The following is a 17,105-nucleotide window of genomic DNA, read 5'->3' as shown; positions in this document are numbered from 1 at the left end:
ATATGATCATCTCAATAGGTGCAGAAAAAGCTTTTGACAAAATTCAACACCCATTTATGATAAAAACTCTCCAGAAAGTGGGCATAGGGGGAACCTACCTCAACATAATAAAGGCCATATACGACAAACCCGCAGAAAACATCATTCTCAATGAAGAAAAACTGAAAGCATTTCCTCTAAGATCAGGAACAAGACAAGGATGTCCACTCTCACCACAATTATTCAACATAGTTTTGGAAGTCCTAGCCACGGCTATCAGAGAAGAAAAAGAAATAAAAGGAATACAAATTGGAAAAGAAGAAGTAAAACTGTCACTGTTTGCAGATGACATGATACTACACATAGAGAATCCTAAAGATGCTACCAGAAAACTACTAGAGCTAATCAATGAATTTGGTAAAGTTGCAGGATACAAAATTGATGCACAGAAATCTCTTGTATTCCTATACACTAATGATGAAAAATCTGAAAGAGAAATTAAGGAAACACTCCCATTTACCATTGCAACAAAAAGAATAAAATACCTAGGAATAAACCTACCTAGGGAGACAAAAGACCTGTATGCAGAAAACTATAAGACACTGATGAAAGAAATTAAAGATGATACCAACAGATGGAGAGATATACCATGTTCTTGGGTTGGAAGAATCAATATTGTGAAAATGACTATACTACCCAAAGTAATCTACAGATTCAATGCAATCCCTATCAAATTACCAATGGCATTTTTTACGGAACTAGAAGAAAAAACATTAAAATTTGTATGGAGACACAAAAGACTCCGAATAGCCAAAGCAGTCTTGAGGGAAAAAAACGGAGCTGGAGGAATCAGACTCCCTGACTTCAGACTATACTACAAAGCTACAGTAATCAAGACAATATGGTACTGGCACAAAAACAGAAACATAGATCAATGGAACAGGATAGAAAGCCCAGAGATAAACCCAGGCACCTATGGTCAACTAATCTATGACAAAGGAGGCAAGGATATACAATGGAGAAAAGACAGTCTCTTCAATAAGTGGTGCTGGGAAAACTGGACAGCTACATGTAAAAGAATGAAATTAGAACACTCCCTAACACCATACACAAAAATAAACTCAAAATGGATTAGAGACCTAAATGTTAAGACCGGACACTATAAAACTCTTAGAGGAAAACATAGGAAGAACACTCTTTGACATAAATCACAGCAAGATCTTTTTTGATCCACCTCCTAGAGTAATGGAAATAAAAACAAAAATAAACAAATGGGACCTAATGAAACTTAAGAGCTTTTGCACAGCAAAGGAAACCATAAACAAGATGTAAAGACAAGCCTCAGAATGGAAGAAAATATTTGCAAACGAATCAATGGACAAAGAGTTAATCTCCAAAATATATAAACAGCTCATGCAGCTCAATATTAAAAAAACAAACAACCCAATCCAAAAATGGGCAGAAGACCTAAATAGACATTTCTCCAAAGAAGACATACAGATGGTCAAGAAGCACATGAAAAGCTGCTCAACATCACTAATTATTAGAGAAATGCAAATCAAAACTACAATGAGGTATCACCTCACACCAGTTAGAATGGGCATCATCAGAAAATCTACAAACAACAAATGCTGGAGAGGGTGTGGAGAAAAGGGAACCCTCTTGCACCGTTGGTGGGAGTGTAAATTGATACAGCCATTATGGAGAACAGTATGGAGGTTCCTTAAAAAACTAAAAATAGAATTACCATACGATCCAGCAATCCCACTATGGGCATATACCCAGAGAAAACCATAATTCAAAAAGACACATGCACCCCAATATTCTTGCAGCACTATTTACAATAGCCAGGTCATGGAAGCAACGTAAATGCCCATCGACAGATGAATGGATAAAGAAGATGTGGTACATATATACAATGGAACATTACTCAGCCCTAAAAAGGAATGAAATTGGGTCATTTGTTGACACGTGGATGGATCTAGAGACTGTCATACAGAGTGAAGTAAGTCAGAAAGAGAAAAACAAATATCTTATATTAACGCATATATGTGGAACCTAGGAAAATGGTACAGATGAACTGGTTTGCAGGGCAGAAATAGAGACACAGATGTAGAGAACAAACGTATGGACATCAAAGGGGGGAAAGCCACGGGGGGGTGGGGGGGGTGGTGTGATGAATTGTGTGATTGGGATTGACATGTATACACTGATGTGTATAAAACTGATGACTAATAAGAACCTGCTGTATAAAAAAAAAAAAAAAAGAACCAAAACAGCCAAGACAATTTTGAAGAGGAAGAAGATGTGGTAGTGATAAGGTGTGGAGACTTATTTATGCAATAACAAGACTTTTAAAATAAAACTAGTGTAATGTTGTCATGGGAGTGGGCAGGTACTGTATGTCAATGTAACAGTTCAGAGTGCTCAAGAAATGACCCACATATAATGAGAACTTGGTGTTATTATAAATTGGCATTATATTGATTAATCAATGTATTATGCTAGATAATTTTGTATGAAAAAAATCAACTTAATTCTATATCTAGGATGCTTCTTGGTGTTTCAGACTCATACTCAAACAATGTATCCCAAACTGAACTGATTGTAACTTGTGAAACTATTCCTTTTGTATTCTGTGTATCACTAGCAAAGAAATTTGAAAGCCAGTATTTATTCTTCTGCTTCCTAAATTTATCTCCCACATCCAAGCAATAAAATATTTTGTAGAGTTTAAAAAAAAAAAAAGAAAGAATCTATCAATTTAGATGTATAAGCAGAATCTTGGGCTAGTGCAGAAGTAAAGAATTTCTGTCAGTCTGATTAGGGCTTTAAAAAAAAATTCATCTTCATGAAAAAAAAATCAGGTAACATCTATTTCTTTTAAGTTTCTAAGTTTATTTAATTACATATATATTTAAGTTTTAACTGATCAGAACTTCTGAGTCCATGATTTTGGTTATAATTTATATGACGATTATTCATACCCATTCAAACTGTGGGTAGTCGAAAGCTTTTCACATAAAGAACTGTGGTATCTACTTATTGCCTTTACTGGTTTTCATAATGAGTTGGGAACAGGGGCGGGAATTTATCAAGTGGCCGGACACTCTGTGCCCAGCTCCAGGCTGGACGTTGGCCCAGGGTCTCTCATTTCATTTACTCCTCACGATATCTTTAAATACCCAAATTACCAGACATGTAAGGAGAGCAACCATTTCATTTCCAGAGAAGCCTGGTACATCTGGCTGGCAATTCAGTTATAGATATAAGGATTTTTACTGGTGCTAGATAAGAGGACGATTAAATGAGAAGGAATTAAAAGGAGGAACATAATTGTCAAACAAAGACATCAAAAGCCTCTGGAGAAAAGGGAGGGAAGCAGTTTTCCTGTTCACGGGATGATGCTGAAAAGCCCAAAGAAGGCTAAGAATGTCTGTTACTGAGTTCTGTGCTGTGGCTCACAGGATCCTCCCAGAGTCCTCCCATTTCAAAAAGGGATGCCAGGCCCAGAAGAGATCAAAGGGCACTGCCAGTCTTGAGCTGTCTTGATACACCTAAGATCTTTTGTAAGCACTGCTGTTTTTGGAAATGCACTGTATGGGCAACACCCTCTTCGTCGCGTAACACACAGCCCAATCCAGGCCTTGGCTTCCCCATGTCCTTTCTCGTTGAGAGGTATCTTTTCCCAAACTGTGCCTCTCAAACTTGGGCATCGGAAAGACCTGGGGGGGTGCCTGTCAAACCCCAAGCTGCTGGTCACACCCAGAATTTCTGACTCAGTAGGTTTCGGGTGTGACCCCAAATTTGCATTTCTAAAAAGCTCCCAGGTGCTGTTGCTGGTCCCGGACTACACATTTAAGAACCACTGCTGTGAAAAAAACAGAACAGGATCCATCAAAGACAGGAAGGGGGGGGGTGGTGGTGGGGGGGTTGTTTGTTACACGGCCATATCTGCATCACTCACGATCCAAGCCACACGAAGGCAGGAGATTTTGTCTGTGTCGACCCTGCTGCATCCCCAGCGCTTAGGACAGGGGCTGGCATACACTAGGTGCCCTATACATAACTGCTAAGTAAGTCAAATGAATCAGTATGGCCCGTGCTGGAAACTGGGGCCAGCGTGGGGATGGAGGAGCAAGGGAAGTGGTTGTGGAAACACCAGCAACAAAGGGAATGGCGTTTAACAGCTGAATTGCCCTGAAAGGGAAGCTCAACTTGCTGACGATGATGGCAACAACGACGACAGCAGTAATAATATCGATGCTAGCCAACACGTGGGCGTGTTTAGTACGCGGCTGGAGCGACAGCCAGCACTTTACATGCGTCGGGGCGTTCAGCTTTCACAACAACCTGTGAGGTGAGAACCTGGATTCTCCTCATTTACCAGGTGAGGAAACGGGTTAGAAAGGAAGTAATGCTCCCAAACCACCTAACTATCTACGGAGAAGCTGGTCCCAAGCAGAAGGTCTCTCTTCGTTACCCAGCTGAGTGAACGAGAAATGCAAAACTTCTTTGGCCTTCTCTGAACTGCGGGCTTTGATCCTTTCTTCCCCAAGTGACGGAGGGGCTTCGAGTGGCCCATTCCGAGTATGCCTGATCATAAAACAGGCAGGGCTTTGGCTAGCTACACAGAGCACGTTTTCTCTAGATCATCTCTCAAGAGTGGGACGGTGAATCACAGCGCTGGGGTTCCATGCGGGGGTTGGGCACGCCTGATAAGGGGCTGGTGCAGTGGTGCATCCACAGGGCAGGGAAGGGGGCGGGGGAGACATGTGGGCCGATTTTGCACTCGGGGGACATTGGACAGTGTCCAGAGACAGGTTTGATTGTCGTAACTGGAGGGTGCTACTGGCATCTGGTGAGGAGTCCTCACTAGAGTAACGAGTAGCCACAGGGCAAAGGACAGCCTTACCCCCACCCCCCCCACCCCCACCACCCCGCAAAGAGGTATCCGGCCAAAATATCAGTGGTGCTTAAACTCTGCTCCAGTTTCAAAGCCTTCTCTGTCCCACCCCTGCCCCAGGTTGGATGCCTAAGAAACTTCATCGATATTCTCTTACAGCCTGCACTGTCTTTTATCTTGTCTTAGTTATTGGAGAACTTGTTTCATCTCCCCTATCTCCCGATGAACTCCTTGAGGGCCAGAAGAACATCTTAGTTGTTGAAACACCCAGAATACTGGGAACCCATTCAGCTCAGAGTGGGTGTTCAGTAAGTGTCCTGTACTTTGTTTTCCCTCAAATGGGTAAAAATGCTGAGAATTCACTCCTAACCACGGAGGAGGGGCAGCGGGGTGAACACACTAAGTTAGGAACACACAGTACACGTCCTATAAACTTATCTCATTTAATTCTTCCAACCACTGAAGGAGACAGGAACACTATTTTAGGTAACTACAGCTCATAGAATTTGTGAAAGGTCACACGCTGATAAGCGACAGAGCACGTTTCTGGAGCCAGATATCAAGCCTTCCGTACCCCACGACCATGCCATGGGTCCCCAGAGCTGAAAACCTCCCTCCTAAAGACTAGTCCCAGGATTAGAGTATCTGAGATGCTAGCAAGGAAAACAGTAACAGAAAAGGTTGAAAACTTTACCACATTATTAGTGGGATCATCACAAGTCCTGCTACCAAACATAGCAACAAAATTGGTCAATTCAAGGGTTACTGCAACTAGGCTTAAATACAAGTTACATATTTAAAAATCAATGATAAAGATACTTGGAATTTACATGGCTCTTTCATTTTTAAACTTTAATATGCTAGGGCTTAAGAAAATATATCCAAGATATATATTTTTTTAATCTGCAAAATCAGAGAGCACAGGAAATAATGGTCAAAAAAGCCATCTTAGTTCAAGACATAATTATGTGACCTTTCTTTATGCACAGCACTCTCCAGCTGGCTCTTTGCTTTCTCAGAGCAGCTAGGAGCCAGGCCCAGACCTGGGAAAGTATGTCATAAATAACATCTGATGGCTCGTCTCTGGGAGCCCTGACAGTATCGATCCCCCAAATCAACCTGATGAATCTGTCTCGTTTTCATATTATAGAAGGAGAAGTGAAAATGATCAAAGGTTTTCGTAGCACCACGTTAATTTTTTGTTTTTTTAAGCTAAGGAGGCCAGGCTTGGCTGTCTGTTGTTCATCAAGCCCTCCACTTTAACCTCTGTGCCAAAACCACATTCCCAGGGCTGGGTCCTAGCCTCTTAGAAAGCGGGGTGGCCCACGGCATCCCTCATAGCCAGCTCATTCCAAACTCACCATTCCCTCCACGGGGTGCAAACCCTGATGCAGGAAAAGCTCAGCAGTGTCCATTCTTTCAGCCCCAGGAGCTAACCATCTTGGGAGTCAAGGTCTTGTATTTCTTTTCTCCCTTAGCCTGTCTCTCACTTCCATCTTGCCTTTCACACCATCACTGTTGCTGCGCTGCTTCCAGAATCATCAACTCTGTAGCACCCATGCTCTAAATGGTATGCCCTACTTTTCTTCCCAGGGGAATTTCTGCCTTTCTGTCCACTTGGTAACCTGTTCCAGGCAGGCCCCCAGACCCGACAGAATGGAAAGTCTTCCTGCTATAGGGTAAAGTAAATCCCTTGAGGGCCGGGTGCCCAGCATATCACCCCGGTTCCCAGTGGTGTTGGTGCCAGGCAACAGTGCTTGCTTGGACCCCCTAAGTTCTCAGCCCCTTGGGAGTGCTTTTTGTTTCACCTCCTTTGGGTTTTGGGTCACTCGTCTTTGGATGGTTTGCCTTGGCAATGACCTGGAAGTCCAGAAGCTGGTACAAGGGTCGGCATGGGGTACCAGTGCACCTGGCCCAGGTTTCTGGGGTCTGCAGACTTTGGAGCCAGTCTCCTTGGGTTCAATTTCACTTGCCTCTCTCATCCGCGGAGCCCTGAGCCAGCCTCTTAACCCCTCATTGTCTGCTTCTTCCTGTGCAGGACAAGCATGGTAATAATACCCACTTCATAGGTTATGTGGATAATGTGTTAATGTGCATAAAGCACTTACTTTAGTGCCCTCCATGCACGTGGGCACTTGATAAACATTAGCTATTATTATCCCATAGACCAGAGACTGCTGAGTGGCAGCCCTGAAGCCAAATCTGGCCCAGAGACCTATTTTGTTTGGCTTGCACATTTTCCGTTTTAATTGAGCCTGCATTTTAGAGCTGGTAGATTTCTGGCATTTTAAGAAAATGGAAGATCTGGCAACAGATGGGACCTGCTTTCCTCTCTGGAAGCCATCACCTGGGGCGGGGTCCCTCCTCGGCTGCCTTCTGATAGGGCATTTCTTCTTTGTCCAAGCCCAACTCCCACACTACTTATCCCCACCTTTCCATACCCCCCAGTTAATTCCCTGCCCGGCCCTTGTAGGAAGGCAATCTCTATTCCACACCAACTTTACCAATGTATCCAGTGTTAGGTCCTATTATTCCCCCATATTGACACCAGTCCAACTGGTCTCCTTATGCTAGCCGACCTCCTGCCTTCCTACCTTGGCTTCATGACGTTTCCCCAGCCATGAACAGCCTCCCAAACCTTCCCCGTCCACCTACTCCAGCGGTTCCAATTGAGTGCACGTTAAAATGACCTGGGACACTTCCAAAAAATACTCACGTCTAGATAGGGGTATTTCTCGAAAGTGCCAAGATGATTCAAATATACACCCAAATGTGCTCTAAGGTCCGGTGACCATGGGAACCATGGCCTGCCCATTCCCATGGTCCAGCTGGCACATCCTGTCGATACTGTACAACCGAGGACAAGATGAGTCTTGTTTGACTCCTGTTTAGTCTTGCTTGCGACTCAACTTGTGTTTAAAGCCTGTCTCTCCAAACAGACTATAAACTCAAGAGTGGGTGGATCACACTTCATACTTCTTTTGCATCCTCAACAGGAAGACTGGGGTGCCAAGCACACTGTGGGTGCCTAATGACAACGCCTCTTGTCGAATATTTGAGCGTCCACAACGGAGAAGGCATTGCAAGGACGACACGATGAGAAAACCACAGACTGGTTTCCTGAAGCTTGTGGGTTTGGAGGAAGAGTAAGCCAAGGGCACCACTGATGAGGATACAAGGTAGACTAAGACGTGCTATGGGAAGGAAGCAGTAACTTGAGGGAAGGGAGGGACCCAAGGCCTGGGGAATCAGGGAAGGCTCTGTGCAGGGGGCGTCCTTGACAGGCTGGTGGGAAGGACGGCTGCAAGAGGAACAAGCAGATAAATGCACCGGAGGGAAAGCAGCAGCCACTGTAAGCACTGTGCCATGCCAGGACCCCAGTGGGGAGGGATGGGAAGCAGAACGGGAAGGGCGAGATTTCACTGGACCTCCAACGCTAGGGAAAAAGGTTGTAATCAATTTGATAAGTCACGGAAGCAGCCCGTGAAGGCTGTGATTCTGGCCTCCTTCTAAAAGCCAGGCAGAGGGAGAGGTGAGGGGTAAGTGGGAGGAACAGGCATTAACACACTAAACAACTAGGCACTGAGAGAGGGAGAAGAGAAGGGGACAGGGGGGCCCGCAGGTAGCTCCCCCCCACCCGACACTGACTGGGGCCTCCAATCCTGCAGGGCCCCAGACACCTCAGACACCCTGATCTCCACCATTCAGTCTTAAGCCCTAGTTTACTGTACAGGAGTGAAATCATGTTAAGAGTGCAACTTTATTAACACAGGTAATCACAGAAATAAAGATTTTCGTCATGACACTTATCACTACCGAAAGGACTACTGTAATAAGACGTGTATCTTTCTGCTCTGTCTCCCAAGTCCATGGACGGCTTATAAAGAGATACAAAGATCCTACAGAGTATGCTGGGAGAAAACCGCCCCGTGGTTCACTCCTCCTCATCACCGCCATTTTTAGAGGTGTAAACTGGGTCTGGATGAACGCAAGGGCTGGTTCAGAAACTAAACCACCAAAGGATGGGCCCAAGAGACAGCCATGGAAGAAAAGGGCAATTCCACCACGTATCTACTGAATCCTTCCCATGGGTCAGGCACCGGTCTAGGCACCTGACAAATATGAACTCATTTAATGGTCCCGATCCCCATGAGGTAGCTACTATGATTTCCCCATTTTACAGGTGAGGAAATTAAGACGCAGAGGTTAAGCAGAGTTGCCCAAAGTCACACAGAATAAGAACCCAGACACTCTGGCTTCAGGCTCCATCGTCTGACTCGTACACTTGGCTGCCCTTCCGTTTGCCTTTTAGGTGGAGGGTGTGGGTTAGGTACATATAAGCCTTCACCTCTCCTGAGGGCTGCCAGACCCAGAAAGGCTCAGAAGGGATGGGGTCACAGGGCTGCTGTTCTGGTTATATATTTCTGGAGCCTCAAAGCATCAGACGTGGAAAAAGGGCAAGGGAGGGGTGAAATCTATAGGCTCTGAGCTGACCTCCTGTGACCCCCCGTGTCCAGAGCTGCAACTTTCAGGATCATGAAAACCAGAGCCTGGGGGAGCGCTTCTCAGCAGTCAGGCGCGTGCTGGAGGAGCCGCCGGGATCTCCTGGGTAGCCAGACATGAGCTGGCTGGGAGGACCAAGGGCGTTCAGCTCCTCTGCGACCTGAGATGGACTCCATCCACCATAAAGTCCTCCAGGGGAAATCAGCTTCACTGGTAACTACAGGTCTCACCAGCAGTTGCTCCCTGATCTAAGACCGCACCTACACATGGCACCTTTCTGGTTTGTGGTTTATAGACAAGCCATATATCCCCGCCCCTAACGCGTTGGTGAACTACAGCGACATTGGATTATGTTTCACTTTTAGGCTTCAGGGCTTGAAGTGATTCTATTTTTAAGCTTTCTCAATTCCACAAGGAAAAGAAGACGTTTTAAGGAAATTAGTTCTGGTTTTTAGGGGATGAGGACTTCTTCCCCTGAGTTAAACTTTGTTAAACCAGCAATCTTCCTGAAGGAAGGGCACCTGGTCTAATGTCACTGGGCAAGGGCCCCAGGACCTCTGAAAACCACAACAGTCACCCAGGATGTGGACAGCCCAGGACAAACCTCCAACACCAGAGCTGTACTGTGCCCTTCTCCTGAAGAGAGCGGCAAAAATCCTTTCAGGTTCTATTCTCAGTGAAGTATGTTTCACCGTTTGAGCACCGGAAGTGTCATATCCACAAAAATTTGCAAATAACAAATAAAGCTTTAAGAAGGCTACTATCATGTTTCTATAAGAGTCAGTCATTCCTTCCATTTTTTAAAATTCCCTTTCATTGAACATCTAAAGGAGCGTGGCTTATTTTGTACCTTTGAGAATGAGCTGTCACTCTAAAGCCAACTGTTCAAAGGACACTTCTGTATGTGTCTATTTTAAAAATGTAACCATTCCTGAAGGCAATCTAAAATGTATTCTACACATCCCAATTTTCCCATATAGGGCACATGAGACTTAGTTAACTTTCTCTTGGCAAATGGGGCTGCTTCTAAGAATTCCAGTCTCCAGTTTCAGTTCTGGCTTTGCCACTAGTTAGCTTGTGACCTTGGGTAAGTAACAACTGCATTGGGTCTTAATTTCCTCCCCTGCAAAATGAAGGGGATTGGGTCTGATGATGACTCTTGCTTTACAGCTCTCACATGTTACGATTCAAAGACAGTTGGGAATATCAATTATTGCCTATGCTAATTAGAAGAATTAGTTATAAGAATGTTGTCTGGACACTAGAAATAGCCCCAGAGGGTTGGGCTACAGTAATAGAAAGCAGACTGAAGTCAATTACTTTTATTCTTCTTACTTCCTCCTATCTCCTCTCTATTCCATCAGCTGTCCATTCTCACTGCTATCAACCTCCGCTGACAAAAACCCCGGCCTTAGTTTACAAAGCTACGCAGTGGTCTGTTTCACCCAGGTTCTCCAGCAAAGCAAGGGGCCCAGGCTTTGTGATGGCAACCTGGCAACCAGTGGGCTTTATCTCTTCCCCTTCAAAGTTATATTGTAGATGACTGTGGCCGTCACAGCAACAAGATTGACCCCCAGTTAAGGTTGGAGGCGGACTGAGAATGCATCCTTGTAACTTACACATTCTTTGAGTTCTAAAAACGCATTGCTTTGGGAGGAGAGCATGTGAAGCAAAAGTGACAACAGAAAATAAACCGATTTCCTTCTTACTGGCCCCAAAGCTATATGTATTATCCCTCTATATCAACCCTACTCCTGCCCTCCAGGATTCCTTACCCCATCCCAGCTGTTGTCTTTCTGTCCCTTCTGTTGTATAACTTTTCCTCGTGTAAGATACATTTTCCAAGCCACTCTTGGGAGGCAGAGAGAAGGTCAGCGTAGGAGGAAGGAGATACCATTAGTGGTTTCCTATACTTACTGCTTTCCCAGTTAGCTTCCCTTCTTAGTCCCATGAAAAATGATTAGTAGAAAAAATGCTTCTTAGCAATTGTAAATACAGTCCCCGAAACACTTTTAAGCTGCTAACAAGCATGAAAAATATGCATTAAACCACATGCTTAGTACCTCAAAGAATTCAGGGAAGTTCCTCTCTTTAAAAACCAAAATGAAACAGAGCATCTGATAAGAATTGCAATCTACCTTCTTTGCCTTGCACTATTTGGGGTGGTTTCATGGGCATCTAGGAGGGATGTGATTTAATGAGCACAGGCAGTGGCTGATCTTTCATTCTTCCTAGTTTAAAATGTTAGTAGAAAGTAGGTGATTAAAAAGGAATTGGAGTCAGTCAGCCTGGGAAAGTGGATGTAAACGAGACATACAAATGGAATATATGTTAAGTCATGTTAAATTAGAAAACCAGCCAGAAAAATCAACTATGAATGTTTGAAGCCTTGCCAAGTGGGTCCAGGTCCTTTGGAAAAAGGCTAAAGGTATGGATGGTGTGTCTTTGGGGATGGCAATAAAAGACCATATGGATTATACCTATGAGAAGTGAGAATAAAAGCCACTTTTCCCTCCAACCTTTCAATCTCCAGGTGCTATTATCTATTCATGTCTAAGCTTAGAGTATTATTTTCTGTTTTGACGTTAGCTTTACACAGCACAACATTAATCTCAGAATCTACTCTTCCAAGTATTACATAAGGTGACGATTTATAGAAAAACGACAACAAAAAAAAATCCTTTCCTGTTCACAAGCTTGGGTTCCTTAGCTCACAGAGCCACGTTTAAGGGTGCTTTGTTTCAGAGGATGATTAGAGTGGTGCCCTGGGTACTGATTATAGTGGAGCTATTTGTACTGCCTGAGTCTGGGCACTGCATTATATTAAAACTTCCATTTTGGGGTATGTAGTGACTAAAAATTCTCTCCTAGCTTAAACTTGGCACCAACCATCTATCTCAGCAGAAGCAAGATTATTGACTACAGAACCACAGGAACCCAGCATTTTTCTTCTTTTATACTTATACAGGAAAGAAAGAGACTCAGCTGTAGCACCTATGGTTTCTCCATTCTTACAGGGAAATTTCAAGCATTGTGGGTTCCTTCCCAAAGTCTAATCAGTGGGATGCTATGACTGGATTAAATTAAATCACATGTGACAGGCCATTGTCTCTTGCATTAATAGATCCCAAACTTTCTAGAAGCGGAATGAAATCATTTCAGCTTCTTTTTAGCAGAGGCAGAAAATGATGAAGCCCTTTCAGTTCCAGAAGATATATAGCACTTGTGACTCTGGTTTCTCTAGACTCCTTCCATGTGCAACAGCTCACCATCTAGAACTGAATTTATCTAGTGCATGTCTCTGACATGGTGATGATTAAGAGTTCAGTTCTACAAAAGCCACTAAGCATGGGCTGCACGCAAAAGATGGCCGGTCCATGCAATCAAGGGAGGAGCGAGGCAAAAAAGTGAGGATGAGTTGATCGAAATTTGTCACAACTCAAGGCACAAGCTCATGCTGGGGCAGTTCATCACCACCATCTCTAACATAGGCCTGTGGTACTGACGTGTCCCTATTTTATCCATTCTTAGGAGAGCCATGATTTATGGATTTATAAACTCAAGTTAACTAGGTATAAATAATTACATATCATTTTTAAAAACTTTTAACCATTTTACTCATATATGTCAACAAAGGGGCAGTGTGCACATGGTCTTACATTATTTCTCTAAGTTCCAAAAAAATATAAATTTCTGAATATTCATTTTATTGGGCATCTACTATTTACCTGGCACTGTGCTGTTTTACATGCATTATCATATTTAACCCTTAAAAGGAACTTTCAAGTTCATACTGTTATTATCCCTGTTTTACAGAAGAGGAAACTGTGTTGTGAGAGTTTAAGTTATCTGCCTAAGATCCAATGACTTGTAAATGACAGAGGCAATTACAGCTAGTAAGGTAGTACTGAGATATACATATGTATATATATGTATTTTCCACATTAAAAAAAGGTGAAGAATATGCTCCTGGTTGTTCTAGAGACAGAATATGGAATCAGAACCAGGTGGGTCTGTAACTGTGGCCACTTGAACGGGAGTTCTCAACCTCTTCTTGGATGGAAAGTGTTTAAATGATCTCTTTGCTCAGCCAATCACTTAGCTATCCCCATGTTGTCCCTCCTGCTTAGGGAAAGAATATCAACAAAAGTTCAAGACTTAAATAGAAGTCTAATATAATTAGACTCTAATATAATTAGAAACCAAACTTTATATACAGTGCTCATGATTTTGGAATAATAATCTCATGGCAAGGAGGATAAAGTTTTGAAGTAGCTTGGAAGGTGGTGAGGGTAATTTTTTACACTTTAAATACTTAAATACAATGAATTACATAGAAGTTTGGCTAGACAGTTTCAGAGACCTGGTCCAGGTGGGCTAAAATTCAAAAGGAAAAAAAAAAAGCGCAAACTGGTCGTCTCACAATTTCCCATTGTCAAAACTACCCTCCCATAAATCTGAATCAAGTCCCAGAAGTATGTCAATAGCTGGTTGTTTCAGATTAGGTTTATGATATAGTGACAGAACCCTGTAGGGGGCAAATATGCTTAAAATATATCCAAGCACGCTTAGGTCAAGTCAGTAATAGTATTTAATGCTAATAAAAGCATGGCATATTCTCGTGTCTGAGAATCCGGCACACTGGATACTGTTATGTGTAAGCAGGTACTGTACTCTTTCCCCCCTGCTGGCAGACCCTAGTCACTAAAACACCATGAGCTTCTTTGACTGAGACGGTATCACACATCCCTAGCAAGTATCTCTGGGGCTGCAAAGCAGTTAAGATCCAACTCGAGGAGAAACTGGGAAGAGTATTAATTAAAATTTTTCATTATTCCAAAACCCATCTCATCCCCCAAAGTGTTGCCTCGGTGCCCACTCTCTTAAAGACCCCTGCAAAATCTTGATTCTTCAAAAATTCAGTCCATTCGGAGCCGAGACAAGGTGAGGTCAACGACTGATATTATCAGCCAACCATTTATCTAACTGGGTTTGGTTCGTTTCTAGCCTCGTGGGGGCCGAGCCTCACCACGAGGGTGAAGACAGGAGGCATGGAGGAAGGGAATGAAGGAGAGAAAAGGAGAAAGGAGGAAGACCTCCGGGCCACACTTCTTTCTAGTATCAACAAAAAGAGAAGCCGCATACTGACCTAAATCATCTCTCAAAGGCGCTTTATAAATTACAGGGACAAAGGGAGGGGGTGGCGGGTGGCCTGGGAATCCTACAGACACCCTACCCTCTGACCCGCCCCCCTCCCCCTCCAGCACAAGGGAAGGAAGATAGAAAACAGAGCTCAACTCGGCCATTGGCGAGAAGCCCCCCCTCCGGTTTTCGATCGCCCATCCCTCGGCCCCCTAGAAAAAAACACACGTAAACACCATACCCACCCCCTGGGGCGGACACTCCTGCCCGGAGGTTCCTAGAACCGGAGGCCGGGCATTTACTTAGTTAGATTTTTCTTGCTTACTCATTTCCCTCGAGCACCCAACCCCCCGTTCCCACTCCAAAACCCCGCTCAACCGCCTACCCTCACGGCTCCAACCCCCAACAGAATCCGGTGCCCCCGCGGCGGCGGCGGCCCCCGAGCCGTCCCGGTCACTAACCTGCTGCTGTAAGGGCATTTCCGAAACCAGCCTGGCTCCGGGGGGAGGTGGGGGGGGGCCGACTGGAGAGGGGGCCCGGAGGGCCGAACGGACCGGCGGCGCCGGGCGAGGGCGGGCGCCCGTGGAGGGGGTTGGGGAGAGGAGAGGGAGGGTGGCCGCTCCGGGGGCGGGTGCGAGGGCGCCGGGACCGTCCCAGGCCAGGGAGCCGGCGAGCAGGAGGAAGTGGGTGCCCCCTCTCCCCCTCCAGCGCCCCCTCCCGCCGCCGCCTCCTCCCCAGTCACAGGCGCGTCCTCCGCGCACGTGTGCGAAACGTCACCGGCGGGTCCCGGGGAGAGGGACAGACCCAGGCGGCGGGACGGGAACACGGCTGCCCCCGCCCTCCGTCGCCGGGGGGCGGAGAGGGGGACAGGGCGGGGAAGGAAGGGGCAAGGGGAGAGGCGGGTCAAGGGCAGGCCCGGGGCCCGGCGAGGAAGGCCCGGGCGCTCGGGCCACGCGGGCGCCGCCGCTGCCACCACCGGGATGCGCCCAGGCCGGGGCGCCCGCCCGCTAGCCCCTCACCCCCAGACAGCCCACGCCCCGGCCTGCAGCCGGCTTCCAGCTCCACCTCCCCCCTCGGCTTCCCCCAGCCCCTTTGTTGCCGGGAGTTACAGATCCCAAAATGTGTCAAGCGCAGCCTGGCAAAGCCCCTGCACTCCGAGCACGCCTTAAGGACCCCCGGCTGCCAACGGGCCTCCGAGGCCGGCGGGCGGCCATCACCCCCAGGGCCCCCCGGTTTCCACCCCCCTGGAGTCTCCCACTCCCCAGTTCACTACTCCCTCCCCCACCCCCTTCTCCATCCGGGGCGTGACCCCTTCCTACGCCCGAGAAAGAGGAAGCTTCGAGTTGGAGGGGAGGGGAGAGTGGGGGTAGGGAAAAGTGCAGGAAAGGAAGGGGGGGCCGCGAAAAGTTTCGGAGTGTTTGATGTGGTTCGCGCCAAGACGATCCCCGCTGCCCCGCTTGCCTGGCGGAGCCCCCCAGACCCTTCGGGGGCTGGGGGGGAACACACAAGTCTAACAATAAACCCTCGTTGGAGGGGCAGCCGCCGAGGCCCACGACGCTCGGCCCCGCGCTCTCCCAGGGCGGCCCGCAGCGCGCCCACCACCCCGCGCGGTGCGAGCCCACCTCCCGCCCGGGCTGGGGACGGTGGGAACGGGAGGGCATTACCGGAGGGCCGCCGCCGCCGCCGCCGCCGCCGCGTCCCAGCGCTGGTGGCTGCTGCAGCAGCCCGGCTCTGCTGGAGGGTCCGTGCGGCGTGGTGTAGAGGAGGCTGCCGGCGGTCTGCTCCACGCCGGGGGCACTGGGGAGGAGGGGGCCGGCGGCGACGGCGCCGCTTTGGAGGGAGGAGGAACAGGAGGTGGTGGAAGTGTTCGTGGTGAGGATCTGGATGTACGCGCTCGGGGCGGCGGCAGCAGCGGCGGTGGCGGCGGCGGGGAAGCCGGGGCTGGCTAGCAGTGCCCTTTTGTCCATGGAGGCTGCAGCGGCGGCGGCGACGACAGCCGCCCCCTCCCCACCCCCGGCGGTCACCAGGTACTGCTCCAGGGCGGGCTGGATCCCCTTTCTCATCTCTCGCTCCTGCTCTTTTTATTGCTATGGTATATTAACGTATTGTTTTCAATTTCTTTATTATTTGCAGTCGGAGTTTCCAAGTCTCTCCTTCTCTCCTCCCCGCCCGGCGCTTCCGAGCCCCTTCTCTCCCTTTTCTTTTTATTTTTCCGCACCGCCCGGGCCCCGGGGGCCAAAAATAATCGGGGCTCTGGAGAGAGGAGGGTCCCGGGCGCACGGATATCGGGCCCCGAGGGGGGATGGAGGCGTCGGGGGCGGCCGATGCAATGGATTGCGAGGCGGCGGCGGCAGCACGGGTGCTGCGGCCGGCAGCTGAAAAATGGCTCCAGGAAGCTGCTGCTGACAATGAATGAAGGGATACGGTTTACGCGCCAAGGTCCTCCCGCGAAACTCAGATTTCCCGCCGGCTTTTCAAACCATATTTGCATATCCCCGCCCCTCAACCCGCCGGGGACCGTTCCCACAGCCCATTGGGCCTCTGTCTCCTTCCTTCCGTCCCAATCACGGAGCAG

The 17,105-nt window shown here is 47.3% G+C and overlaps 1 protein-coding gene across 2 annotated transcripts in view; it reads right to left on the bottom strand.

The window, feature by feature from the left end:
- Nucleotides 1-16,593, bottom strand: part of E2F3 (E2F transcription factor 3) — an 80,680-nt gene extending 64,087 nt beyond the window's left edge. Inside the window, exon 1 of one of the 2 annotated variants that reach the window (XM_059940688.1) lies at nucleotides 16,195-16,593. In XM_059940688.1, the coding sequence (XP_059796671.1) occupies nucleotides 16,195-16,593 (399 nt within the window). Of the gene's footprint in view, nucleotides 1-14,991; nucleotides 15,240-16,194 lie in introns of those variants that run through there. The other variant, XM_059940690.1, reaches the window with a different exon arrangement.
- Nucleotides 16,594-17,105: the final 512 nt, after the last annotated feature.

The sequence above is a fragment of the Balaenoptera ricei genome, chromosome 11 (assembly GCF_028023285.1).
Source record: "Balaenoptera ricei isolate mBalRic1 chromosome 11, mBalRic1.hap2, whole genome shotgun sequence".
Taxonomy (NCBI): domain Eukaryota; kingdom Metazoa; phylum Chordata; class Mammalia; order Artiodactyla; family Balaenopteridae; genus Balaenoptera; species Balaenoptera ricei.
This window is presented reverse-complemented; position numbering and strand designations above follow the sequence as displayed.